The 22,747-nt window shown below is 39.8% G+C and overlaps 1 protein-coding gene across 2 annotated transcripts in view; it reads left to right on the forward strand.

The window, feature by feature from the left end:
• The window catches only part of sfswap (splicing factor SWAP), a 61,492-nt gene that overhangs the window by 30,674 nt on the left and 8,071 nt on the right, over positions 1-22,747 (forward strand). For both annotated transcript variants that reach the window (XM_034229257.1, XM_034229258.1), the window contains 3 exons: positions 12,904-13,286; positions 15,213-15,347; positions 15,745-15,888. In XM_034229257.1, coding sequence (XP_034085148.1) covers positions 12,904-13,286; positions 15,213-15,347; positions 15,745-15,888 — 662 coding nt within the window. The remainder of the gene's footprint in view (positions 1-12,903; positions 13,287-15,212; positions 15,348-15,744; positions 15,889-22,747) is intronic.

A 22,747-nucleotide genomic window follows, 5' to 3' on the forward strand; every position in this document is an offset into this window, starting at 1 on the left:
CAGCTGTTGGATCTCATCTGTGTGCGGCTATATTGATGGCAGTTTCCAGTTTATGCTGCCATGCAATAATATATTAAGAGATTAATGTCAGCTTGCTGGGGGAATATCTTTATGTACATCAGTCACATATATGTCGTGAATATTGGGTAGCGGAATACATTTAAAGATCGCATGAATACAGCGGGTGAAGTAAGTCAGACATTATTATTGAGCTGCTGTTGAGTGGAATTTGTGCGAGGCTCTGCTTTGTACGTGTTCTCCTGTATGAGCAGCTTCAGGCCTGGGAAATTCCAATCAATAATTTCTGTAAAAGGAGGTGGTCTTTGTATGCTGAATGAGTATATCACTCCACAGCCATACTCATGTATAACATAGACTGTTTTGAAGGCCGAGGTTAGAATCTTTCCTAAGGTCTAAATTGAATAGAAATGACTATGTACGTTTTCTTAATGGCATAATGCTGTGTTCTCTTGTATGCTGTATTTCTATTTGCTAAACGCATACACGTTTAAAATCAGAGGATGCAGGATCCCAAAAAAATGCGGACATGGGCAGTTGAAGAATATCTTTCCTCGTGTTGACCATTGTACTTGGTACATTGCACTTTTATTAGTTTTTGAAGGTGATTAAAGTAGTGTTGCACGGTGTACCGATACTTGAAAGGTACCGCGATACCCTGCCGTTAAAAACATTACGATTCCTCCGTTTCATTAGTATCGGTACTTTAAGAATGACGGGGAAAAGTAAGTAAGTTTTAATAAGAGCCGTGTGTGTTCAGCGCTCTGCTTCCACTCCCTGCACTGCAGCCGCGCCTGCAGTCCCGCCCCTCTCAAGCACGCACTAAGTCCCTCCCCTCTTTCGTGCACGCGCTAGCTGCCAGAGCATGTGAGAAAACGGGGAGCAATTGGCTGCAAGTGGGAGTGCAACTGCCGCTGTGCCTCGGCTTGTTGACAAAAAAGACGCCAGAAGCAACATTTGGAAGTATTTGAGCTATATCTCTGACAGTGAGGGCAAGCCTACGGACACCACGAGGCCGATCTGTGAGAAATGTTTTAGATCCCTGCAAACCAAAAAAAGAAAAAAAAATTGATTTCCTGTATTCTGGTACAGGTGGTTTGATACTTTTATGTGGCTATACTAGCATGAGGAAAATGATGGGTACATTTTGTAATTTCATCCAGTAGTAAAGAAAGGAAACATATTTGATTATTAATTCAGAGCCGTCTTTGAATTAATAAAAAGCAGTTTAACTGCCAATTTTTTTGTACATTTATATACAACAATAAATATTTGTGAGTGCATTGAGAGATATTGTTGTGGAGAGTCATTTATATATAAATCGCAAAATACATTTGTGAATCCTTCTGTGAGCATTTATTAATATTGAGACCGATCTGACTCCATACAGATGTTAAGTTCACCTAGGAATGGTATCGACTTAAATGTTCAAATAAATGTTGCTCTTCTGTCTATATTGGTCATATGATGCCCAGACCCGGCATCATGGGCGGGCACCATGGGGCCGGGCCCGCCCATCCAGGATTTGGGCCCGCCCATCCAGGATTTGGGCCCGCTGTTTTAATCAGGGCTGAATACCACATTTGTATTGTTTTATGATTATGTTTATTGTAGGGCTGTCAAACGATTAAAATGTTTAATCAGATTAATCACAGCTTAAACATTAATTAATCATGATTAATCACCATTCGAACTATGTCCGAAATATGCCATTTATTTATGTATATTGTTGTGGGAATGGAAAGATAAATGAAAGAAGGCGGATATATCCATTTAACATACAGTATGTATGTATGTTTATTAATTTCTGCGTGTCAAAATGAAAGACAGGCCCACACACCTATCAATCATCAAACCGTGGGGTCTTAATTCCTTGACCACAGTGTGAACGTTGTGATCAGCTGTTTTAGCGCAGTTCTCCAGTGAAGGGTGGGGGGGGGAGTCTCCCTCCGCAGCCGGTTGGCGTAGTTTTGGCACAATTCCGTTGTACAGACCGACGTTAACAGCAGCCCTGTCTGTGCACACGGAGACCGACTCTGTCGTCCGGTGATCTAACCGCCTTCTGGAAAAGCTTCACAAGTACGTCGGTACGCAAATGCGCTTTGTGACACAAGTGACGGTACGCATTTCAGAGAGATTACGGACATAACCTGCGTACCAGTTATGTGCACCCCTGTACTACAGCAAAAGTATTCTCCGTCGGGACTTCCTGCAACAACACCACGCCGTTATCTTGATTCTGATTGGCCAGAAGACATTATCAAAGATGTTCTATTGAGAAGTCGATCACTACGTGACAAAAGTTTTCAAAACCGTGGCTACTGAAATCAATCTTACTAACTGCTGTCTGTGCAATTTACTCCGCGAGTTGGCAGACTTTATTTTGCTTACTTTAACATCATTTTTCATGGTGGGGCTGTTAGAAATTAAAATCAATGTTGGTATGGCGTAATTTGAATTAAATACACTATTTAATTTAAATCAGTTTTATTCTGAAAAACCGGAAGTTCACTAACTATTAACTTAATACTTTTATTCTGAAAATTATTCACTTCCGGTTAGCATGTGGCGAAATGCTGCATTTTCAAACCGTGAATTAAAGGTGAAATTACATGTGATGTTGTACACTGAGCACACTGGGTTTAGCACTCATTTATTACCGCTGAATAACGTTTATTAGGTAATGTTTAGGTAATTAGGTAATGAAATTGCATTGGACCCGCCCCCGACGACGCCGGCCAATAGGAGAAGACCTCCGATGACAACAGGAAGAGCAAGCCAATAATTGACCCCTTCTACCTGCTGACCTGGACTGACCGGTCGGATGAGGAGAGCGCCTCCAATCGCACATTTCATTTTGTACACCACCGCATCTTTTGTGTAATTAAATGCTGTTAACTTTTATAAGCTTCCCTTGACTCTTTTCAGTCTCTCCTGCCTTCAGGGTTCTAGAATACACTAACAGGGCTAAGCCATTTCTTGGTATGGGTGTGGCCTACCCCAGCCATACCCTGGCGCTGCCACTGGTGGCACGTATGGGGCGGGCCATTCTGCACATGCGTTAAATGCGTTAAATATTTTAACGCAATTAATTTTTTTTTTTAAATTACCGCTGTTAACGCGATAATTTTGACAGCACTAGTTTATTGTTGTTATGTGTAGGGCTTTGTCCTAATATTTATTTTTGCATTAGTTTAATATCATTTTTTTATTTTGCTAGGAAATTCTGAATGAAAGTGCGCGCACGACGCTGGGTTGAGTCGTGTGGGTTTTTGAGTGAGATGCGGCACAGCAGCCTGTCAGTTAGTTTACTCTTGCTAGTGGTTCACGAAAGGAATATGGCAACTCAGCGCCAGATGCAGGCACATTAGAAGAAACCAGTTAGGCCTACGTTACCAACGAGCAAGCAAGTCAGCTGGCAATCAATTATATTTTGAAATTTACTCTCAAGCCGGCTCTCTCACAAACTCCTGCTCTGTGCGCAAGCAGACCGCTGCACAGGCTCTCTGCCTCGCTCAATCTCTCTCTCTCTCCCTTTCTCTCCATCGCTCAACCTCACTCCACCTCTCCACCCTGTGTGCGCTCAAGTTTGCCTGCGTGCTTGCCCAAGTTGGCACAGCGTTACAAATGTGCCACAAAACCAACCAATGGATACATAAGACCATCAACAGCCTAATGGCAACCTAAAACCCCTCTCTTTCAACAATTCACGAGTGCCTCCCTCCCCCCCCCGTTGACAATTCAGATTTCCCGGGAAATGTAAGTGTCGGGTGTCAGGGTGGGCCCGCCCCCGCCCCCGCCCCGGTAAATCAAATGCCCACCCAGAGATGTATGTCTGCCGCCGGGTCTGATGATGCCCCTTGCCTGAAATGTTTCCTGTTCATTAGGCGCATTCACACCGCAGTACTTTTCCCACAAAGGTTCATGAGAACTTAGTTCATGAGAACTAAAGAGTTCTCATGAACTAAGTACAGATCGCGTTCACACCGGAATAAGTCACTGGGGGTGGATTAGGCAAATGAAGCCGCTGACGTCACTTCTTCTTCTTCTGCTTTGGGTTTACTGGCAGGCCGCAAACCACTTCACGGCGTATACTGCCGCCCAAAGTCCCCGGCCGGAAGTCCCCGGAGTTAGGGACTGGCTTCAGTAGAAGCTGCTGGGACTCCCAGCAGCTTCTACTGAAGCCTTCCGAGTAAATCGCCAGAACGCCGATACCTCCTCATCTCTACCGCTCCCATGTTTTATTTTGTGTTGCCATAAGTTAGTCTCTCTGCGTTTCTGCGCTGGGCTAATGCTAATAATGCTAATGCGAGGATAATAAAATGGCGGCTTCACAAAACTTTTTGGGAGTTTTACGGGGCGTGGTTTGCAATCCGCCCAGCCAATCAGAAATATAGCTCTTTTCTCACAAAAGAGCCGCTCGAAAGTCCCTGCTCTCTAGCAGGGACTTTCGAGGGGGTAAAAAGGTTCTCATGAACTAATTTGAGTACCGGCTCTTTTTGGTGTGAACGCGATAAAAGAGTTCTCATGAACTAAGTTCGCATGAACCTTTGTGGGAAAAGTACCGCGGTGTGAATGCGCCTAATATCCCCACTGATTTCCTTACAATTCTGGGATGAGTGTCCACATCACAATTTACTCTAAACTGTAATTTCCCTTTCACCACTCACCTTAGCAATGGACCTCTCTCCACTGTCCCTGTATTCTGCCTCTGACTCACTCTCAAGCGCCTAGATGTCAAGAGAGGTGGTGAAGTGATCATTATTTATTGAGCAGTATACTCTTTCACCTTGAATCATAACAAGTCTACTGAATGTAAATACAACTGACTCTAAAGTAAGTCCCAGTTTGTGACATTGTACATTTTGAAGACTCAAAGTCCCAAGCAGTAGGTAGAATATTAGCTAGTCTATGTAATGTGCACAGAAAATAAATAGTTCACTGAATACTGGGATGGAAATTGCCTATAAGCAGTGCACTCAGTAAAACATAAACACACACAAAAAGCTTCTGAATGATAAGAAGTATAATTAAAACATAATGCACATTACCATTTTGAGAGAGAACCGAAGTTAAAGAAAATAATCTCTTATCGAACTGAGGCTCCAGTCAAACACACTGACTGCGTCTCTACAGTAGGCCTATATGGACATCATGGTGTTTACATGAGCACAGAGAGATCGGGTTATTCATGTTCCCTGTTTACATGATAAATACTAGTAACCTGGCATTTCGATGCCTTTTCTCATCTAAACTATTCAGTATTTGTATCTCTCTATCATGACATAAAGACGAAAGTCCTCTCCAGAAGTGAGACGCTTTTGCCGCCGCCGCCATCACTGTTAACTGATTAACTGCTACCAGCTGAATACTTACTTTCCTCTTCTTTTAATTTTTTTTTCTTATGTCCATGTTGTCTGGGGGAGAAAACATATCAAACCAAGAGATCGTCAGCTTTGATTTTCGCTGTATTAACCATTTCCTGAACATTTGGTGTGTGTGCCTTACCTCCGCTACCGACATCGCTTCATACAACAGATCTGAGCTGTCCAACTATGTCAACACTCCTTGAACATGCGCGCGCTATGTGAGAATCTGCCTTGGTACAAAGTAGCAGTGAAAACATGGTACGGAGTTTCATTGATTTGGGCATTCTCTCAATAAGCAAGTGGAATGGATTTGATAGTGAAGCACTGACACAGCGCTCTACAAATGCGCCGAGTGGAGAGACCGATTCACGGACTTTCTGCAGAGTGAAAGTGGGGGGGTCTAAACTAATCATTTGAAAAAGTGGGGGGGACTTGTCCCACCCTCATATAATGGCTGCGACGCCCATGGAGCCAACACATCAAACGTGGCTAAGCACCTCGCCGACCGGCATCCAGAGCTGTTTAAATAATTTAAAGACAGACAGGTTAGCGAATGTGATAGATAACATAATTACATCATGCTCAAGCCCATGCCCTCAAATCTAAGTCAAACAAGTGTAATTTATTTTGTGACAAACAAACGTTTTAGTAGTTTGACGAGGCAATTAATGGCAATGATAACTGTCTAATATGGTTATCTTTTTAGCTAACTTACCAATGTGGCTAACATCGGCAATGTACGTTTTGTCAATAATTATTTATATTACTGTACTATTACATGTTAATACAATATAAAGTTAACTATCAAAGAAATCACATAAAGTCAAGTATAAAGAAGAGACCATGTTATAAGAAAACACTTAACAGATAAACTACAATTGTATTGATCATGGAAATAATAAAAGAAAAGTATCGAAAAAGAATCTGAATCGCAATTCTTGACTTGGTATCGGTATCGAAACCAAAATGTTGGTATCGTGACAACACTAGATTAAACCAACAACCAACAAGTGGCATTAAAATATTCTTTCATATTATTAGAAAGGGTTTCAGTAAATATCCTATACAGTTATTATTAAGAAAATATCATATACCAAGATTTTACTGATCAAATCATTTCAAGGTACCATTTAATCTGGCACTCTATTGCATCGTTGAGCTTTGGCACAGCATTTTGAAACACTATCGATTTTAGAGATGCTTTAATTTAAATGTTTTGTTTTGTAAATCTTATGCCTTTAATTTTATTTTCAGTTGGCTCTGCATAAGTCTATTGCGTTAAGGGTTTGTTCTAAATAGTTTGTCTCTATAGGGGTGCTGGTCTTTATAAAAGCCCATCAGATGATGCATAACTCTGAATTTATATGTTTTCACCTGGACACAAATACACACACACACACATACACATGATGCTTCTTGCCTGTCTCCATGTTATATGAGCAATAGACCATAAATCATCCTATAGGCTGACATGTGTAACCAATAAAAAAAGATTCTGTGGTTAACTGATTAACATTAAACCCTTGATCCCTCATTTAATTTCAAACCTTTATTTAACCAGGTGAATCCCATTGAGATCATCAAACTCTTTTTCAAGAGAGACCTGCAGACAGTATAGGGAAATCAATGCAAGATGACTCTCAAATCCTGCTTGTCTAAACTCTGTTGCACCCCTACAAACAACCTAATAATTCACGATAAAAATGTATCAAATAAAGCGGCCTTTCTTCTGCCCACCATTTTCAATGTTCTCTGTTTTGGTGCTCTAAATGTTCCTTTTGTTGATTATATGTGGTGTGCCTCAATAATGTACATTTAAAAGCCCTTTGTCCGTCATATTTAACAAAGACAAAAAAATGTAAGAACCCTTTATAGTGTAAATAAGACTGGGTGCGATCATTTGATGTGTAGATGGCCTGTCCATTTGATGGATGTTGCATGTCAGCTCTTCATATGAGCCCAGCTCACCTGGTGTTTCAGTGGTGGGCCAGCTGGCAGTGGGCGGGCTCCTGTCACTCTTCTCCAGATGTTCTGTGACACCTGCCGGGGCCATCAAAGTGTACAATCCCTGAAGGAACTACCAACATCCAGGTCATTGGCCTACTAATGAATAAAGGATATGTTAAAGTTAGAATCAGTTTTCAACTTGTGTTCTGATCAGTCTACAAAGTACAGTATGGTATTTAGAAAACGTTGGACAATCCAAACAGAGATGGCAGTGTGTTATGTGCTATGTTGATGGACATGGAGAATATACATCAAAGAATGATGCGGTTACTTTAAGTAGTCTTTACTTTTTTTACTCCGTCATTCTGTTGGATATAATTAATTTGTTCAGAGTCAATGTATAGTGCAAGACTGTAATGATTTGTTATGAAGAAGAAGCCATTTGAAGAACAGCTGATACCTGAGTGGAAATGCTTGAGGATGATTAATTTGACTTTTAGTTGGAAGTAGTCAAAACTGTGTTTTTTAAGGCCAGAAAAAAGGATGGTGAGGTAGTGAAGGTTGTTGGGGCTTTAGATACTGTAGGTTTGGACCAACTTGAATGCTATGTTTTTGTAGAGGTATCAACGTGTACCGACTTTTGGGTCTGGCAATGTAGGCTCATCTTGTTGTACCCTGTGTTGATAGGTAAATATAACCTAGAGAATAAGCTCTGATTTTGTAACTTTGCAATGACATAGTCTTGGTAAATTGTGGCTTTTCATATTATTTTTAAGGGGGTGCAGATACTGTTTACCCACTGATAGGTTTCATCGAACCAATGGGGTGTCTAAATGGCTCAGTCCTAAAGGGAAATCCACTTGTTTTAGAAATCAAACGCTGTTTATTGGTCCTTTTTTAAACTGCAACTGTAAAGAAAAACAGTTGCATTGGGACTTTTGTGAAATCTAAAATAATATTGTTCTCAAGTGATGTTTTTTAATTCGACCTCAGATGGGGCTTAAGCCTACAAGTTTGAAGAAGGGAAAAAAAACATTGGCGTTTTGTTAAGTGAATTCTACAGACCTCTCCTTATCTCTTCTTGATGCAAGGGGTTCCATGCTAACTTAACCGCCGATAACATCATTTGATCTCTTTTAATTATGTGAAATGTAAGCCTTTGGTTTGATCAAGAAAGATTTCATAAAGAAGACGATGCCTCCTTTCTGCTGTATCGATTCTTAGAATTGTTTAACTGCCCATTGTATATTGATGGAGCACTATTTCAAACAATTTTCAGTCAGACATTGCGGCTTCATCTCTTTTAATAAAGCGATTATATATTTTTGTATCAGTCGGTCATTGGAGACTATCACATCAATTCTGTGTTCATTCACTATGACAGGACAGTTACGGAAAGAGCCCCAGTACTCAGGAGGGGAGCGGAGGCACTTCTGAGAACAGCAACAAATAGGATATTAATGATATGAAGGAATTAGAGTGTTCTCCGTCCGCTCACAGGCCGCCATCAGTGATGGATTGCAAAACTTATTTAGCAGGCAAGGCCTTAATTAATAACCATTGTGATCATAAGGGAAGCCTGCTCCTCACAGTGAATTTCCTCTTTCATTTTCTCTTCAATTCACTTATTAATTAAGTTATGTTCTGCTGCCTGCTTTCTTTGATTACCATTTGATCATGTGCCACAGTAAAATACAGAGTATTTAACATGAGAAGGATCTTCTCAACGATGTAAAATGATGTCATTCGCAGTGATTCGTAGTAAATTAACTAATTGACTCTGAGTATGCAGATGATTAATTGAAGCATACACATACTGTTATTCTACTCATATCAAAATAGGCGTGCGTTTAATGTCTCTCTTATAATTGTTTGCACTGTATCAATGCAGTTTCTCAGCTTTCGATTCATTCTTGTGTCGTCTTAAAAGTGATATGGAAAAAGTCCAATTTATTAGATTAACTTAATTAAACCAAAATTGGGAAATTGTTTCATTACAGCCTTATCTAAACACGGCTTTACACGTCGGTTAAAAAATAAATATAAATGGTCACTATATAAATATCAACAGAAGAAAGATGCATATCTATAACGTTTTTAAAGATTTCACAATATATAATAAACAGAATAAGTTAGAATATACGATAATATACCGACCTACAAACACAATATATATATATATATATATTAGGGCCGGGACCCGATTAAAAAAATTAATCTAATTAATTAGAGGCTTTGTAATTAATTAATCGAAATTAATCGCATTTTTAATCACATATAAATATTTGACCTAAGAACAGTGAGAAGCAATTTTTTTTCACATGGATTTTAGTATACCATTAGGCGCATTCACACCGCAGTACTTTTCCCACAAAGGTTCATGAGAATTTAGTTCATGAGAACTCTTTGAACCTGGGGGTGGATTAGGCAAATGAAGCCGCTGACGTCACTTCTTCTTCTTCTGCTTTGGGTTTACTGGCAGGCCGCAAACCACTTCACGGCGTATACTGCCGCCCAAAGTCCCCGGCCGGAAGTCCCCGGAGTTGGGGACTGGCTTCAGTAGAAGCTGCTGGGAGTCCCAGCAGCTTCTACTGAAGCCTTCCGAGTAAATCGCTAGAACGCCGACACCTCCTCATCTCCACCGCTCCCATGTTTTATTTTGTGTTGCCATAAGTTAGTCTCTCTGCGTTTCTGCGCTGGGCTAATGCTAATAATGCTAATGCGAGGATAATAAAATGGCGGCTTCACAAAACTTTTTGGGAGTTTTACGGGGCGTGGTTTGCAATCCGCCCAGCCAATCAGAAATATAGCTCTTTTCTCACAAGAGAGCCGTACGAAAGTCCCTGCTCTCTAGCAGCTCTCTGCTCTCTCGCAGGGACTTTCGTGGGGGTAAAAAGGTTCTCATGAACAAATTTTAGTACCGACTCTTTTTGGTGTGAACGCGATAAAAGAGGCTAACGTCCACGCTAGCTGCTATATGTTTTGCATTGAGGTGATACTTGAGGCTTGATGTGCTGCGGTGATATGCGAATTCCTTTTTGCATAATTTGCACACAACCGTGCTCTTATCGACGCTTCCATCCGTCCGTTTTTTAAAACAACATTTCCCACTGTTGTTCACTGTGGTTTGTTGTTGTCTGAAGTCATGAACGTTAGTTGGTGCTCCAGTATAATCGGTACGCCTGAAACTCATCCAGTGAGAAACGTTCCGCGGTGCAAAAATAAGTGCGATTAAAATGCGTTAATTTTTTTAACGCGTTAATTTTTGTGTAATTAATTCATCTTAATTAACGCGTTAAAGTCCCGGCCCTAATATATATATATATATATAGGATACTCTTAAGATTGCTATCCTGACTTTTCTGTAAAGTGTCTCAGGCTGAAGTTATAAGTAGTTTTTCTTAATCAATATATATATTATCTTCTATATTAAGAGAATGTCTCTCCTGGGAGTTACTCCCCTATTCCTCAGTTTTCCCTCTCCTCTCCTCATAACCCCGGACTGCAACTTTTTTCATTGTTACCCCTCTTGCTGTCTGAACTTCCGTATCTTGCTCCAGCAGGTGTGAAGCACAGACATTTTCTCATCGTGGTGTTGGGAGAAGCTTCCCATACGTCAGTCCTAATTTCCAACCAAACCCTGCTTCCTATCTTTTCATTATTTCTCCCTTAGCCCAGACACCAGATAGTGCGCAAACAGAAAGGTGTAATAAATATTCCTCTCTTCCCTGCCTGTTTGTAGATACTTATTGATCGTCTTCTGTCCTGAGCACTTTCTCTTTCTTTCCTGCCCTTACTTACCTCATTTGCTTCTCACTTTCATTATGTCCCTCCCTGTCTCTCTTTTCATGCTCCACCCATGTGCAATTTTGAGCAGATGGGTCTGATTGAATTGGAGAGATTGAAGTCACGGCCCACATTCATTTCCGTTCCGTCTTCCCTGTTCATCACTCATCACTCTGGTCACATCATTTATGTAAATGTAAGCATATAAAGTGTGCCCTCGGACGTCTTTCTTTATCTACACGCTCTTTTAGCACCGTGAGTGCATACATAAGTAAAAAGGGGTGACCCCATGAGCAATATAAGACCTAACCCTGGAAGATAAAATCCAACCCCGGAAGATTTAGTGTCTCCTTTAATCCACTGATTGCCTGAAACCATCTTTTCAGCATGAATCCGGCAGCAGGCCAATTTAAAACGAGCAGACAGAGGCACTTTGCAGCTGACAGTTGTAGCTCAGCGTGTAGCCCTGTGTTGTGTAACCCACACTTTTTAATCTGCCCAGTATGGATTTTCTTTTTCCTCATTTACTTTAAGTTAAGAATATGTAACATGAGAGAGTGTGGGCTTTGACTTTGCCAGCTGGTTAACGACCCCATGTCCTTTTTATAGCATGTATGTACCTTTTTTATTATTATTTAAAAAACGTTTTCAACCTATTTAATTCCTGTACCTACATCTATACAGCTTGATATTTTAAAGGTCCCCTATTATACTCTTTTTCAATTATATAATATAGGTCTCAGATATATACATATTATACTCGAAATACCAAAGAGATCATGCATTGTAGCATCCCATAATCCCCTCTGTTTCAGCCCTGTTTCAAAAGTGCTGATTCTGTATCTGTAGCTTTAAATGCTAATGAGCTTCTGCTGCTTTTTTTTCACAAAACTTTGTCTCTTCTTAACATTTAATAAACTATGAATGTGTCATACCCACCTAACGGGAAGAAACTCGGCTAACTGACGATATGAACCATTTTTACCGGAACAAAACACAAGTCTCACAACAAGCGTCTAAATGAGCCCTGAGCGTTTTTTTTCTTTTTGGACGGGCACTCTAATTTATATTTCTTTACTGTGTTCAATCTGAATTTACTTTAAAATAAAAACATCTATATTGATTCTGACTTTTCAACATCCAACTCACAGGTTTATCATTGCTTTGAGAAAAAAGATAATTAATTTACCCCTTTTTAGAAGTGAAGTTATGGTCATTTGTTCTGGGAATGTCATTTTCGAGCCTGAGACCTGAAAAACAGGCTTGGGGCTTAACAGGTTAATACGGCATTTCAAGTAATAACAATTCGTATAATTCGGCCTGAAAAGTTAACGCTGTTAAGTTTTCTACAAGAAAACCAATGAAGTATTCTTCAGCTTTCACTTATAAGGAGGAATCGCAAACTTTTTTTTTTCAAATTCTTCCTTTGCCATCTGAGTTATATAATCCTGTAACATTGACAAAGATGGACACAGGGGTATTGCATAAATACATCTCTAATCTCCGTACAAAATCAGCAGTGTGCATCACCTGCATCTCAGCAAGGAGACAAGCCCCCGTATTGATTTGTCTACAGATCGAGAGATCAAGCGTTTGGGAATTCATTAATGTCCCTAATGTCAAAGAGGGAGACTGAATGTTAAAATAATCAATACATTGTTTTGTCTTCAAACCAATTTAAAAAGAGAAGGTCTACTGTCCAGATGTGTCTGTCAAAAATAATTCCTCTGCTGATATTTTCTTGTGTCTGATATATTCTGTCCACCATTTGTTTTCTCTTCAGATACAGGAAGCCCTCTCTGTCCTGTCTGGCCCCGTGCCTCCTCAGATGTCCTCAAGTGTCCCTGCGTACGCTCAGGATCAAAGGCCCGCCGTGGAGAACAAAGGAGCGTATCACAGCAGGGACGCTCCATCCTCCTCTTCCTCCTCCCACTCCACCTCTAGAGGATCGGCAAGGGACCGGGACAGAGACCGAGACAGAGACCGAGACAAAGATCGGGACAGAGAACGAGAGAGAGAAAGAGACAGGGAGAGAGATAGAGAAAGAGACAGGAACAAAGGGAAGGAAAAAGACAGGAAGAAGAAAAAACACAAGAAGAGGTCAAGATCGAGGTCAAAGTCGAAGAGTAAATACTCCCTCCCCAGCGCCTACAGGAGGTCCCACAGGTAAGACATTTTGGCCCCACAACTGTCAATGGAAGGGCCGGAGAATCTCTAAGTATCCCACAATTCAATTTGATCTCGATCCCAAGATGCTGTGGCCACATTTCTCACTGTACGACAATGTCGCGTTAACGTTTCAAATTCAGCAAGATAAATGAGTCTTTTAGGACAACACACTGCAGCCGCGGCTAGTTGCCACAGACAGAGCAATTTGGGAGGAGCACTTTAAATGTCTTCTTTTGTGTCGTTGTTATTTTATCCTGCAGAAATAATTTCCTTTAACGGGACAGTAAATATCTGAAATATACTGAATCAAAGACCAACACACACTGTTGTTAGTGCAGTGCAAACTAGAATGGAATTTTGAGAGCACGACCAAGGTCTTCTGACTTTGGTGCATTAATAAGGTTCAAGGTTCTTTATTTGTCATACGAACATAGCTATTGAGTAGTTATGTCGATGAACATCTTAGGTCACAAGCTTCTCCAACAGTGCAACACAATAATACAGAAAAACTGAAAAATATAGTGCAAGTAAATATTAAAAAGTAAATACAAAAAGAAAAATAGTTTTAAAAAAAGTGAAGTAGCGAAATAAGAGTTTATATGCAAGCTATTGGAATGATATATTAGATAAATAATGACTAAGTAGCTTATGGATGTTGTTACAACAGTTCAGGTATAACGGTGTTATAAGCTTTAAATTATGCTAAATCAACTTTTAAGCAAAGAGGATATTTAAAATCACACTTTTAAATCTATGACCGTGGTTTCGTTCTGACTTGAGGTGAGGTTTAATGAAAATCTCAGAAAAGTTTTTTTTCCGTAATCAATTATAGAGATGAGTCAAGAAACAATAATCTTTTTTTCTCTGGATAGATACATACTCAGTTGGGAAAGCAATCTGTTTTTGGTAGTGCTGCTGTTAAACGTACGAGACATTTAATATGACAGGCTGAGAACATAATGATTAATCCCCGTCTGTTTAATATTTCACTCCAGCTGAACCTTAAGTGCACAGAACACTGAGCTCATATATGAGGAAAAACATTAAAGAAAAAAAATGTTATCTATTACTCCGTCTTACTGTTTTCTATTAACCTTTTTTATTTCTCATGTCCTGCTTCTATTGAAAGCAGAGAGAGAACAAAAGTGTGAATGTGAAATGAATTGGAGAAACAAACGCAGGGGTAAAGAGCACGACTAAAGAAAAATGAAGGAATAACAATGTACGAGAAAGGAACATTTGAAGAAAGATGACCTGGGCGGAGAGGAAGCGATCAAAGATAGAGATCCGGCTGCTTTGTTCGTGTCGTTTATCTGTTAAAGAGACCAATATTTACCACACTGCTTTGTTAAGACACCCCAGCAAAGGCACACATTATATTGGCTATCCTTTTCCTCTCGGCTAAGTATTTTAGCAAAGGCGTATCATTTCCTTTTCTAACCCTGGCTTTGTAATGTCTCTAAATGATATGTCTTGCATACAAGCCAGTGAATAAAGCCTTGCTCTTTAACGCAGAAAAACCCTAGAAGTGAATTAATGTATCCTAAATATTTAATACTATTTACTTTTCAGACTAGTTTAGAAAAACACCACTTTGATACTGAGAGTCCATGTGATATAATGGAGTAAAGATTCAGGCCCAGTTGCATTGTATTTAGACTTTCTTTCACGGCATTAATACGAATCGTGACACATTAATATCCTTCAGTCCAAATAGACTCACTTGCTTTTCTTATTGTCCCTGTAAAAACAACCCTGATAGCTTGCTTTGTGTCTTCCTCTTGCACCTCCACCGTCGCCTTATCACCGTCCTCTATACTTGTTCTTCATTTCAAATGCATCAGCTCATCTAACAATCTCAGCCTCGTGTAATTGAATGGCCTCTCCACATCTTTCGCTTTCTTTGTGCTCGTGTCTGGCCAGATCCCGCTCACACTCCCCTGGGAGGAGGGACAGGAGGGGCGCCTCATCAGACAGGAGACGTGAGGACAGGGAGCGTGATCGCCATCATCCCAGCAGCAGCAGCTCCAGCATGCCTAGGGGGCATTCCAGATCCAGGTAAAGCCTATCAGCAGTGAGGGAGGGGGGTGAATAAAGGCTCTACATGTACAGCTGTGTTTATTCTATCCCCGAAAACAACGATTACTAAACCTGTCAAGTCAGAGGTGCGCCAACACTCCCACAATAAGGTGTATACCTACTATACATTGAGCAATGTTATAGATCATGTCTTTAAGGGGAGATTTAGCCAACATACCTACAAGACACACTTAATTTCCAAATGACCTCTGATGGAAACGACAGTAGACACTTGCATGAATTTAAAGTAGGGCTTTGCTGAATGCAATCGCCTTCAGACAGTGTTCACCGCCCCTTGATAAATTGTGTATTGTGTAGAGTTACTGGCAGAATCTGAAACGCTCGGTTCCCGCTCCTCCCTTTTTTTTCATTTCAGGTCGCCTCCTGAAAAAAGGAAGAGTTCCATGTCATCCTCGAGGCAGATGCAAACGGTGGGCTCCTCTCTCTCCCCGTACGCCTCCCCCAACAGAGTCGTCCTGTCCCCATCAGCTAGCCCCGCCTCCAGCCTGGCCCACTCCAGGTAAACTCCCACACTGTCAATCAACCAGCTAATCCTTTAGATTTCCAAGGGGTGCGTTTCACTTCGGATAAATGGATTCCTTGCGTCCCTCACTTGCGTCGTTTCCCTGCGTTTAGTCCCTCCCACCAGGGGAGCATGGAGAGACGCAAGGAAACCACGAGAAGCAGGGAAATGAGTTTTAAGAGCAATGGGACGTCCTTTCCTCCGGAGCGTCACGTGAAGCGACGTCCGTTTGTGATGACGCCGCACAGCTGATCGTCTGACAGCAGCTCTGTCCCCGTTGTTTCCACACACACCCCCGCCTCTGTTAGTACACATTTACTGACATATACATTTGTATCATCTGTTGTAGACCCAAATAAATAAAATAAAATAAGAACTCATTCTCAAAAAAGATAAACGCCATTCTTAAAATGTTTAACCGAAAAAGCGATCATGAAAATGTTTCCAATAAATGAATAAAATGTTGTTCAGATATATCACATATTTGTAACTAAATGATACATTAATTGAAACAAAACACGGTATAAACTGAGGAGTGAGTTTCATGTATTTTCTTCACTCCGCTGGGAAACTGCTCTCATGTCAAGAAGCATCAGATCAGTGCATGCGCTGCATCGTCCAATCAGTGAGCGATACACAGTAAAGGGGCGGGGCGAGTATCTGAGGATTTCACCGGAGGATGGTCTGGTGGTTCCTCGGTTATCGCTCCTCCGTTATCGCTCCTCGATCCTCCGGCAGAAATAAGCGCCATGGGACGCTACTCAAGATGGCGCAGACAAATCAACTTCCGGTGAGACCGAGGAGCGAGGAAATGAAAAATAAGAGAAGTGAAACGCACCGAAGGTATTCCCTAAAGAACCAAATGGTTGTTTTGGGAGGAGAAGATTTATACAATTTAAACTCCTCTCAGTTTTATTCAGAGCAACATATTGTTGCCTCCAGGTCTTCGAAGCATCCTTTTCCAATGAAGCTAGTAGTTCAGTATTTAAATATTTGGCAACCTGTCAAAACGTAGCTGATACAGCCAAAGGACAAACTGAATATGATGTCCGATTAATTTCCTATCTCTCGGCCTTCGACTGCAGTAACACTTGGTTAAAAACATGCTGTTACTGTATTTTATTTTTCTTTAGTCTAAAAAAACTACTGCTCATGAACCTGATCTCCTGAACAATGATTGTCCAATCGTACTCTATTTAGAAAATGTAACAATGATGGCTGGCTTGCCAAGCTTTGGATTTCTTCATATGTTGAAATGTTTACATGGGGCTAAGTAAAAGTGATCCAGGTTAATTTTTCCTCTTAGAAAAAACCAGAGAAGGTAAAAGTCTAAGCAATTGATTTAACAGTGTTTTATCTTCGAGTTGAGCAAAACCTACAGGTATAGTCTTGTTGTAGAAAACGCTTAATTGTAAGGGTGAAGTGGACACTTTTTCTACGATTTAGATTCAGATTTAAGATTCTCCAGAAAAACGTTCAACCAGTGATAGTTTCATTCATCCAACACATTATTTATCCAAAAACATAACATTTTAACATACTGTCATATTTGAAAAATTAAGAATAAATCTAACCTCTGTTATGCTTCACCACAAAAAAGCTAAGCACCCAATCTGTTAAGTAATTCTTATAATAAGTGTATAGCCATCGTATTTGGGACCATTTTAAAGGCAGACGGCATATTCAACCAATTTGTGGAGCCAACATTACTTTAATTAGACGGGTAGCTGCAGCTAAAATCATTTGTCAACAGCAGAATTGATACCCGCCTGCTAGGAATGAGAAGCCTTCCATTACCTTCCTCCATCTGAAATCAATCACATATTGAAAAACCTGCTGTTGAGTGGTGAATATGTCACAGACATTGTAAACTGCAGATGTGCTGTTTGCCAAAATGTAAAGCTTCCCAGGTGTTGCAAGTTGCAACAGTAACTAAGGGGTATGTAGCTTAGCAACCAGTCAAATAATGTATCTCCTGGATACCTAATGCACTGCTCTACCCTTCAGGACACTGCTTCAGACTGAACACCAATTTATGTATGTGGCGCGTCCTTTTCATCCGTGTGCAGTGTGCCATCCTCAGACAGCTGTACCATCCAAAAAGAGGAGCTGAATACAACTGTCATAATAGCTTCACTCTGGTTGGTAGAACTAAAGCCAGGCCTTGTCCATGATGTCAAAGGAATTCTTAATCCAGAACAGAGACTCGAAATATTAAATCTAAAGAGCCAGTGATATGATGGCTAATATCCAACGTCTTTTCAGCTCCAAGGTCGTAAAGCACAAAGGCATTCAAGGCAACGGACACAGTGTCTTCTGAGGGCTCGGAGTTGTTGGTCTGCCGTTGAAGATTTGTCTGACAAAGAAACAATTAAAGCTGCTTACATTAACTTCTGATAATTAGAGGGCAAAATCTAGGGGATACGTGGTCTGCAAAATGATATCGTAGCTGAATTACTGGTGGTTTTTGGACATGACAAGTAAATCGGTCTAGTTCACAGAAGCAGGTTTAGTGTTATGAATTCTCTTTGAGTCAAATTCCCTTTTGGGTAGAAAGCAGCTGTGTGCAGAGAGTTCTGCTACAATGTGAATTTGTCAGCAGAGAGAGGAGGTGATGGGACTGGGGCTGAAGTAAAGCTCATCATTAATCCAGCATAGGTCATGAGAAATTAATTCATTTGTCGATACACAAACCCCTTTGATTCAGTGGATTTAGAGAAGTGAGCCAACCAATAAAAGCCGGCAAGAGGAAAGAATATCCTATTTCGAAAACAGAGGTAGAAAATATAAAAAGAACAACATTTTAAGAATAGCAGGAAAGTTCTCCAATATGGATGTTTTTAATAATTATGATCAAAGTGTTTTCGTTGCTTCTTTTTTTAAGTAAGGTACGTTTATTTATATAGCAAATTTTCAGACACCGAGGCAATTTAAAGTGCTTTACGTCATCATTAACACTTAACAAGAAGACAACAGAAAGGAACACAATAAATAAACATAATGGAATAACAGATTCATAAAAACCATGCATAAAAGAGATACAGAATAGTTTAAAAGCAACATTGTAAATACGGTAGTTGCTAAAACAAGTTAAAAGACTTCTGGGTAAGCAGATGAAAAAAGTAGTGTTTTTAGCCACAACTTAGTGGAATGGTAAGTAGGGTGGGTTTCAGTCAGAAATCATGAGATTCAAGAAGTTCAGATGTTCAGAAATCTGTGAAATGCAAATAATCAGTTGTCTCATTCAAGTATTGTAAAAAACTATTCGTTATGCCTCCTCAGCCTGACAGAAAATCATACATGTTTTTAGTAAAACAATTTTGGACTGCCCATAAACCCATTTCCAATAGAACATTAGGGGGGAAAGGAACATCCCGTGGCCTGGGTTGCAACTGCATCAACAAATTAGCTTGAATATTAAAAAAATTCATGTATGGAATAATCTCAGTCGAGGACAGCAGGAAATCCTTGGGAGCATCAGCCAGGCGTACGTCAGGATGATTTGATAACTCAAGGCCAGCGTGATCACCGGGGGATACACGTGTATTTGTATCTTAAATATGTTTGCAATATTTAAAATAAAGTGGTCTAATCCAGAGTTGTGTTAACATGTTATTCGATAAAATGATCAACAACACATGAACTGCTACTGCTGTGAAGATAAATCAAAGAAAGACTCAGTCATCTGCTCTTTAACAATATGATAATGTAATCAACAGCCTTTTGTGTGCCACTTGTTGTAATTCACTCCATAACGACCCGACAGACACCATCAAGAAAGAGGTCAATAATGTATTGTCAGTGCTTTCAAATGTCTTCTTTTTAACATTTCACTGTCAGTGGGGAAGTAGAATCCTGTGTGCAGGGTACGCAGTCTTGATGCAAATCTCTTATTTAGTTATGCCAGTCATATAAATAGGCAAACATCAGTTTCTGCACCTTATTTAAAGCTCTATAGACCTTATGCTCCACATCTTACGGATCATGTAATTATATAAACATGTTTTAAATCACTGAGTGACCACAACAACAGAAACACCTGTAGGCCAAATGCACACCCTGCCATATTATACATATAAAAAAGGAAAATGCTGGCAAAGTGTTATACTTTTATCATAGTTTCCACAGTTTGTGTCATCATTCTTATCAGTTTTTCAAATCTCACTCTCTGTTAGAGGGTTATAAATCCAAAATAATCATAAATAAAAGCACACAATGTGAAAGAAGCTGCAATCACGGTTTTTAGATGTCATGAAAAATGCATTTTGCAGATAAATGATGTCCTGCTTTGTTTTTATTCGCTCCTCCAGCCTTCCAATACAAGCTGTTAGATTTGGAAGAGGCTGTGTTATTGTGTTGGCAAATCAATACCAATGCATTATTAAAAGTGAATTTGCGTATCTGATTTGAGCAAATGTTTAGCGAGTAGTCAACAGAAGTGTTTGAGTCTTTGATTTGTGGAACCCAGAACTTTTAGATAACTGTGAAGGATTTATGAGTGATGACACACCATGGAAACATGTTTTGCTCGGACAACACACAGGTTCCTTTTTTGTGCAGGGACACTTTATAACTAAGGTATTTCATGAATCCTAATTTCATGCTCTTCAGAAGCTTTGTTTGTGTCCAAAAACATCACCAGGTGAAGCCTTTTGAAAAGGCAAGACTCAAATTATTTCTGTTTTTCTTTTGAATTTTTGTCGCTGGAATGTTGTCATTTTCTGTCTTTTTCTTTAGTGCACAATTATTCGAGCAGCCACATAAGAATGTGATTGGCTTGTTTTTCAATTTTAGTTATAAAAGAAAACTATTTTACTTCCTACAAAAGATTGAACTAGTGCCGCAAGCCATAATAATCTAAAATTCTCTATTCAAAGGGAGAAATACCCACCATTGTCCCACTTTCTCATTGGACTGAAGCTGTAAAACTCCATGGCATCAGAAGCTGTCTGTTCTGCAATCTCCTGTCACCCTTTGTGTTCAATCAACTTGATGTGCATGCAACTCTGTCTATTTTAAAATCTCTTGATACATTTTGAAATGTTTAGACGGTGAAAAGGTTAAACACTGGACATGGTGTTAAAGGGGCCCTATTAGGCTTTTTTGGGTTGTCCCTTTCCTGTAGTGTGTAATATAAGTTTTTGTGCATGTTAATGGTCTGCAAAGGTTTAATTCCCAAAGTTTCCTCCAGAGAGAATTTCTCTCACGCACTCCCCGCTGATTGAAGCATCTCAATTCGACTCCTTTGTTTACTTATGTAACAAATGCCCCTTTCACACCAACGCGCTTCCCGTTCTAGCTCCGTGCTTGCGCTCTTCTGCTTCGGAACCGGGTTTTTTTTTCAGCCCCCGTTTGTTCACACCGCCCAGGTGCTGCCGCTGCTGCGTCATGACGTCACCGTTTACGTCGCTGATTTTCTTCCCAACGGCGCTCACAACAACAACAACAACAACAATGGGGGGGCCTGCGTCGGGTCGATGATCGTGTTTTAATCATACGAAGACAGATTAAATTAAATAACGACTTCTCCAACCTTATACTTTTCTCATAAAGCCACATCAATATGCACTTCTATTGGCTAGTGCTCGAACACATTGTATGTGAGGCTAAGGGGGCAGAACATATACAAGTGGTTGACCAATCACAACAGAGCCAGCCAGGCAAAGTCCTTTTTGAAAATTAAAACATGTAAACATGTCAGAGAGGCCCAAAATACAAATCTGAACCTGGAAATTAGCATAATATGGCCCCTTTAAATCTGCCACCTGCAATTTTGTACCCATTTGTTTGATAATGCTAACTGTTTGCTTTGTTTCTAGGTCAATATCTTAGTTTGTACAGGTCTATTGCCATTCCTTATTTTTTGTCTTGTTTATAACTTTCCAATACATCTTTTGATGTTTGTTCAACTTTAAAAACTGTAAGAAGATATCAGAATCAGAATACCTTTATTAGTCCCACAGAGGGGAAATGTACGTTGTTACAGCAGAAAAAGAGCCACAGGCAGCTTAATGTTACATATGTTACATGTATTAAAAAGTACTAAGTTATGATATAATAAAAAATATAATAAAAATAAAAAGTTACATAATTTTCAAAATACACATCTTGTAACAGTTATTAGCATTTAGCAGCCAGGTATATATAGCACAGTTTTAACGGCATATATATATATATATATGGTAACACTTTATATTAAGGTACACAAATTAACCATCAACTAGTTGTTAATTAGCATGCATATTAGCAGTATAATGGCTCTTTATTAGTCATTATACAACACTTATTAATGCCGTATTCTACATGACCATATTCTACAAGTAATAAGCCATTAGTTGAGAGTTTTTCCTCAATAACACTCTAATTAGTGCTTATTTATTGCAAGTAAGGAAGTTGTTGTACATAAGTTTTGGTCTTAATATGCTCTGCTCAATATGGGCGTAATAAGGCAGTAGTAGCACAAGAATAGTAATTCTCCCATAATAACACTTAACAAATATGATCTATTCTTATGGAACAAGACATGAAACTAAGTGTTAATTGTGTCTAAATAACTCAAAATTAGGTATTTATATCTTATAATATGTTTTGGGGTATTGACAGTTCAGCTACCAATAGCAAGGTGATATTGACCTGTATGTTTCATATTTGCACATTTATATTTTTGTAAAATGTGTACTGAAGGTTAGACCCGGGTACAGGAAGTAGGAGAACGTGAACGGAATATAATGGCAGTAGACATCCATGAGTACACTGCCACTAATTTTCCCTATGCAACCTGAAGAGTAAAAGGGTCAAGTCCGTCAGAAAGCAATGACTGTAAGTGTAAGTGTGAGCCTTACACTTACACTGTAAG

This window comes from Gymnodraco acuticeps, unplaced genomic scaffold (genome assembly GCF_902827175.1).
Source record: "Gymnodraco acuticeps unplaced genomic scaffold, fGymAcu1.1, whole genome shotgun sequence".
Taxonomy (NCBI): Eukaryota; Metazoa; Chordata; class Actinopteri; order Perciformes; family Bathydraconidae; genus Gymnodraco; species Gymnodraco acuticeps.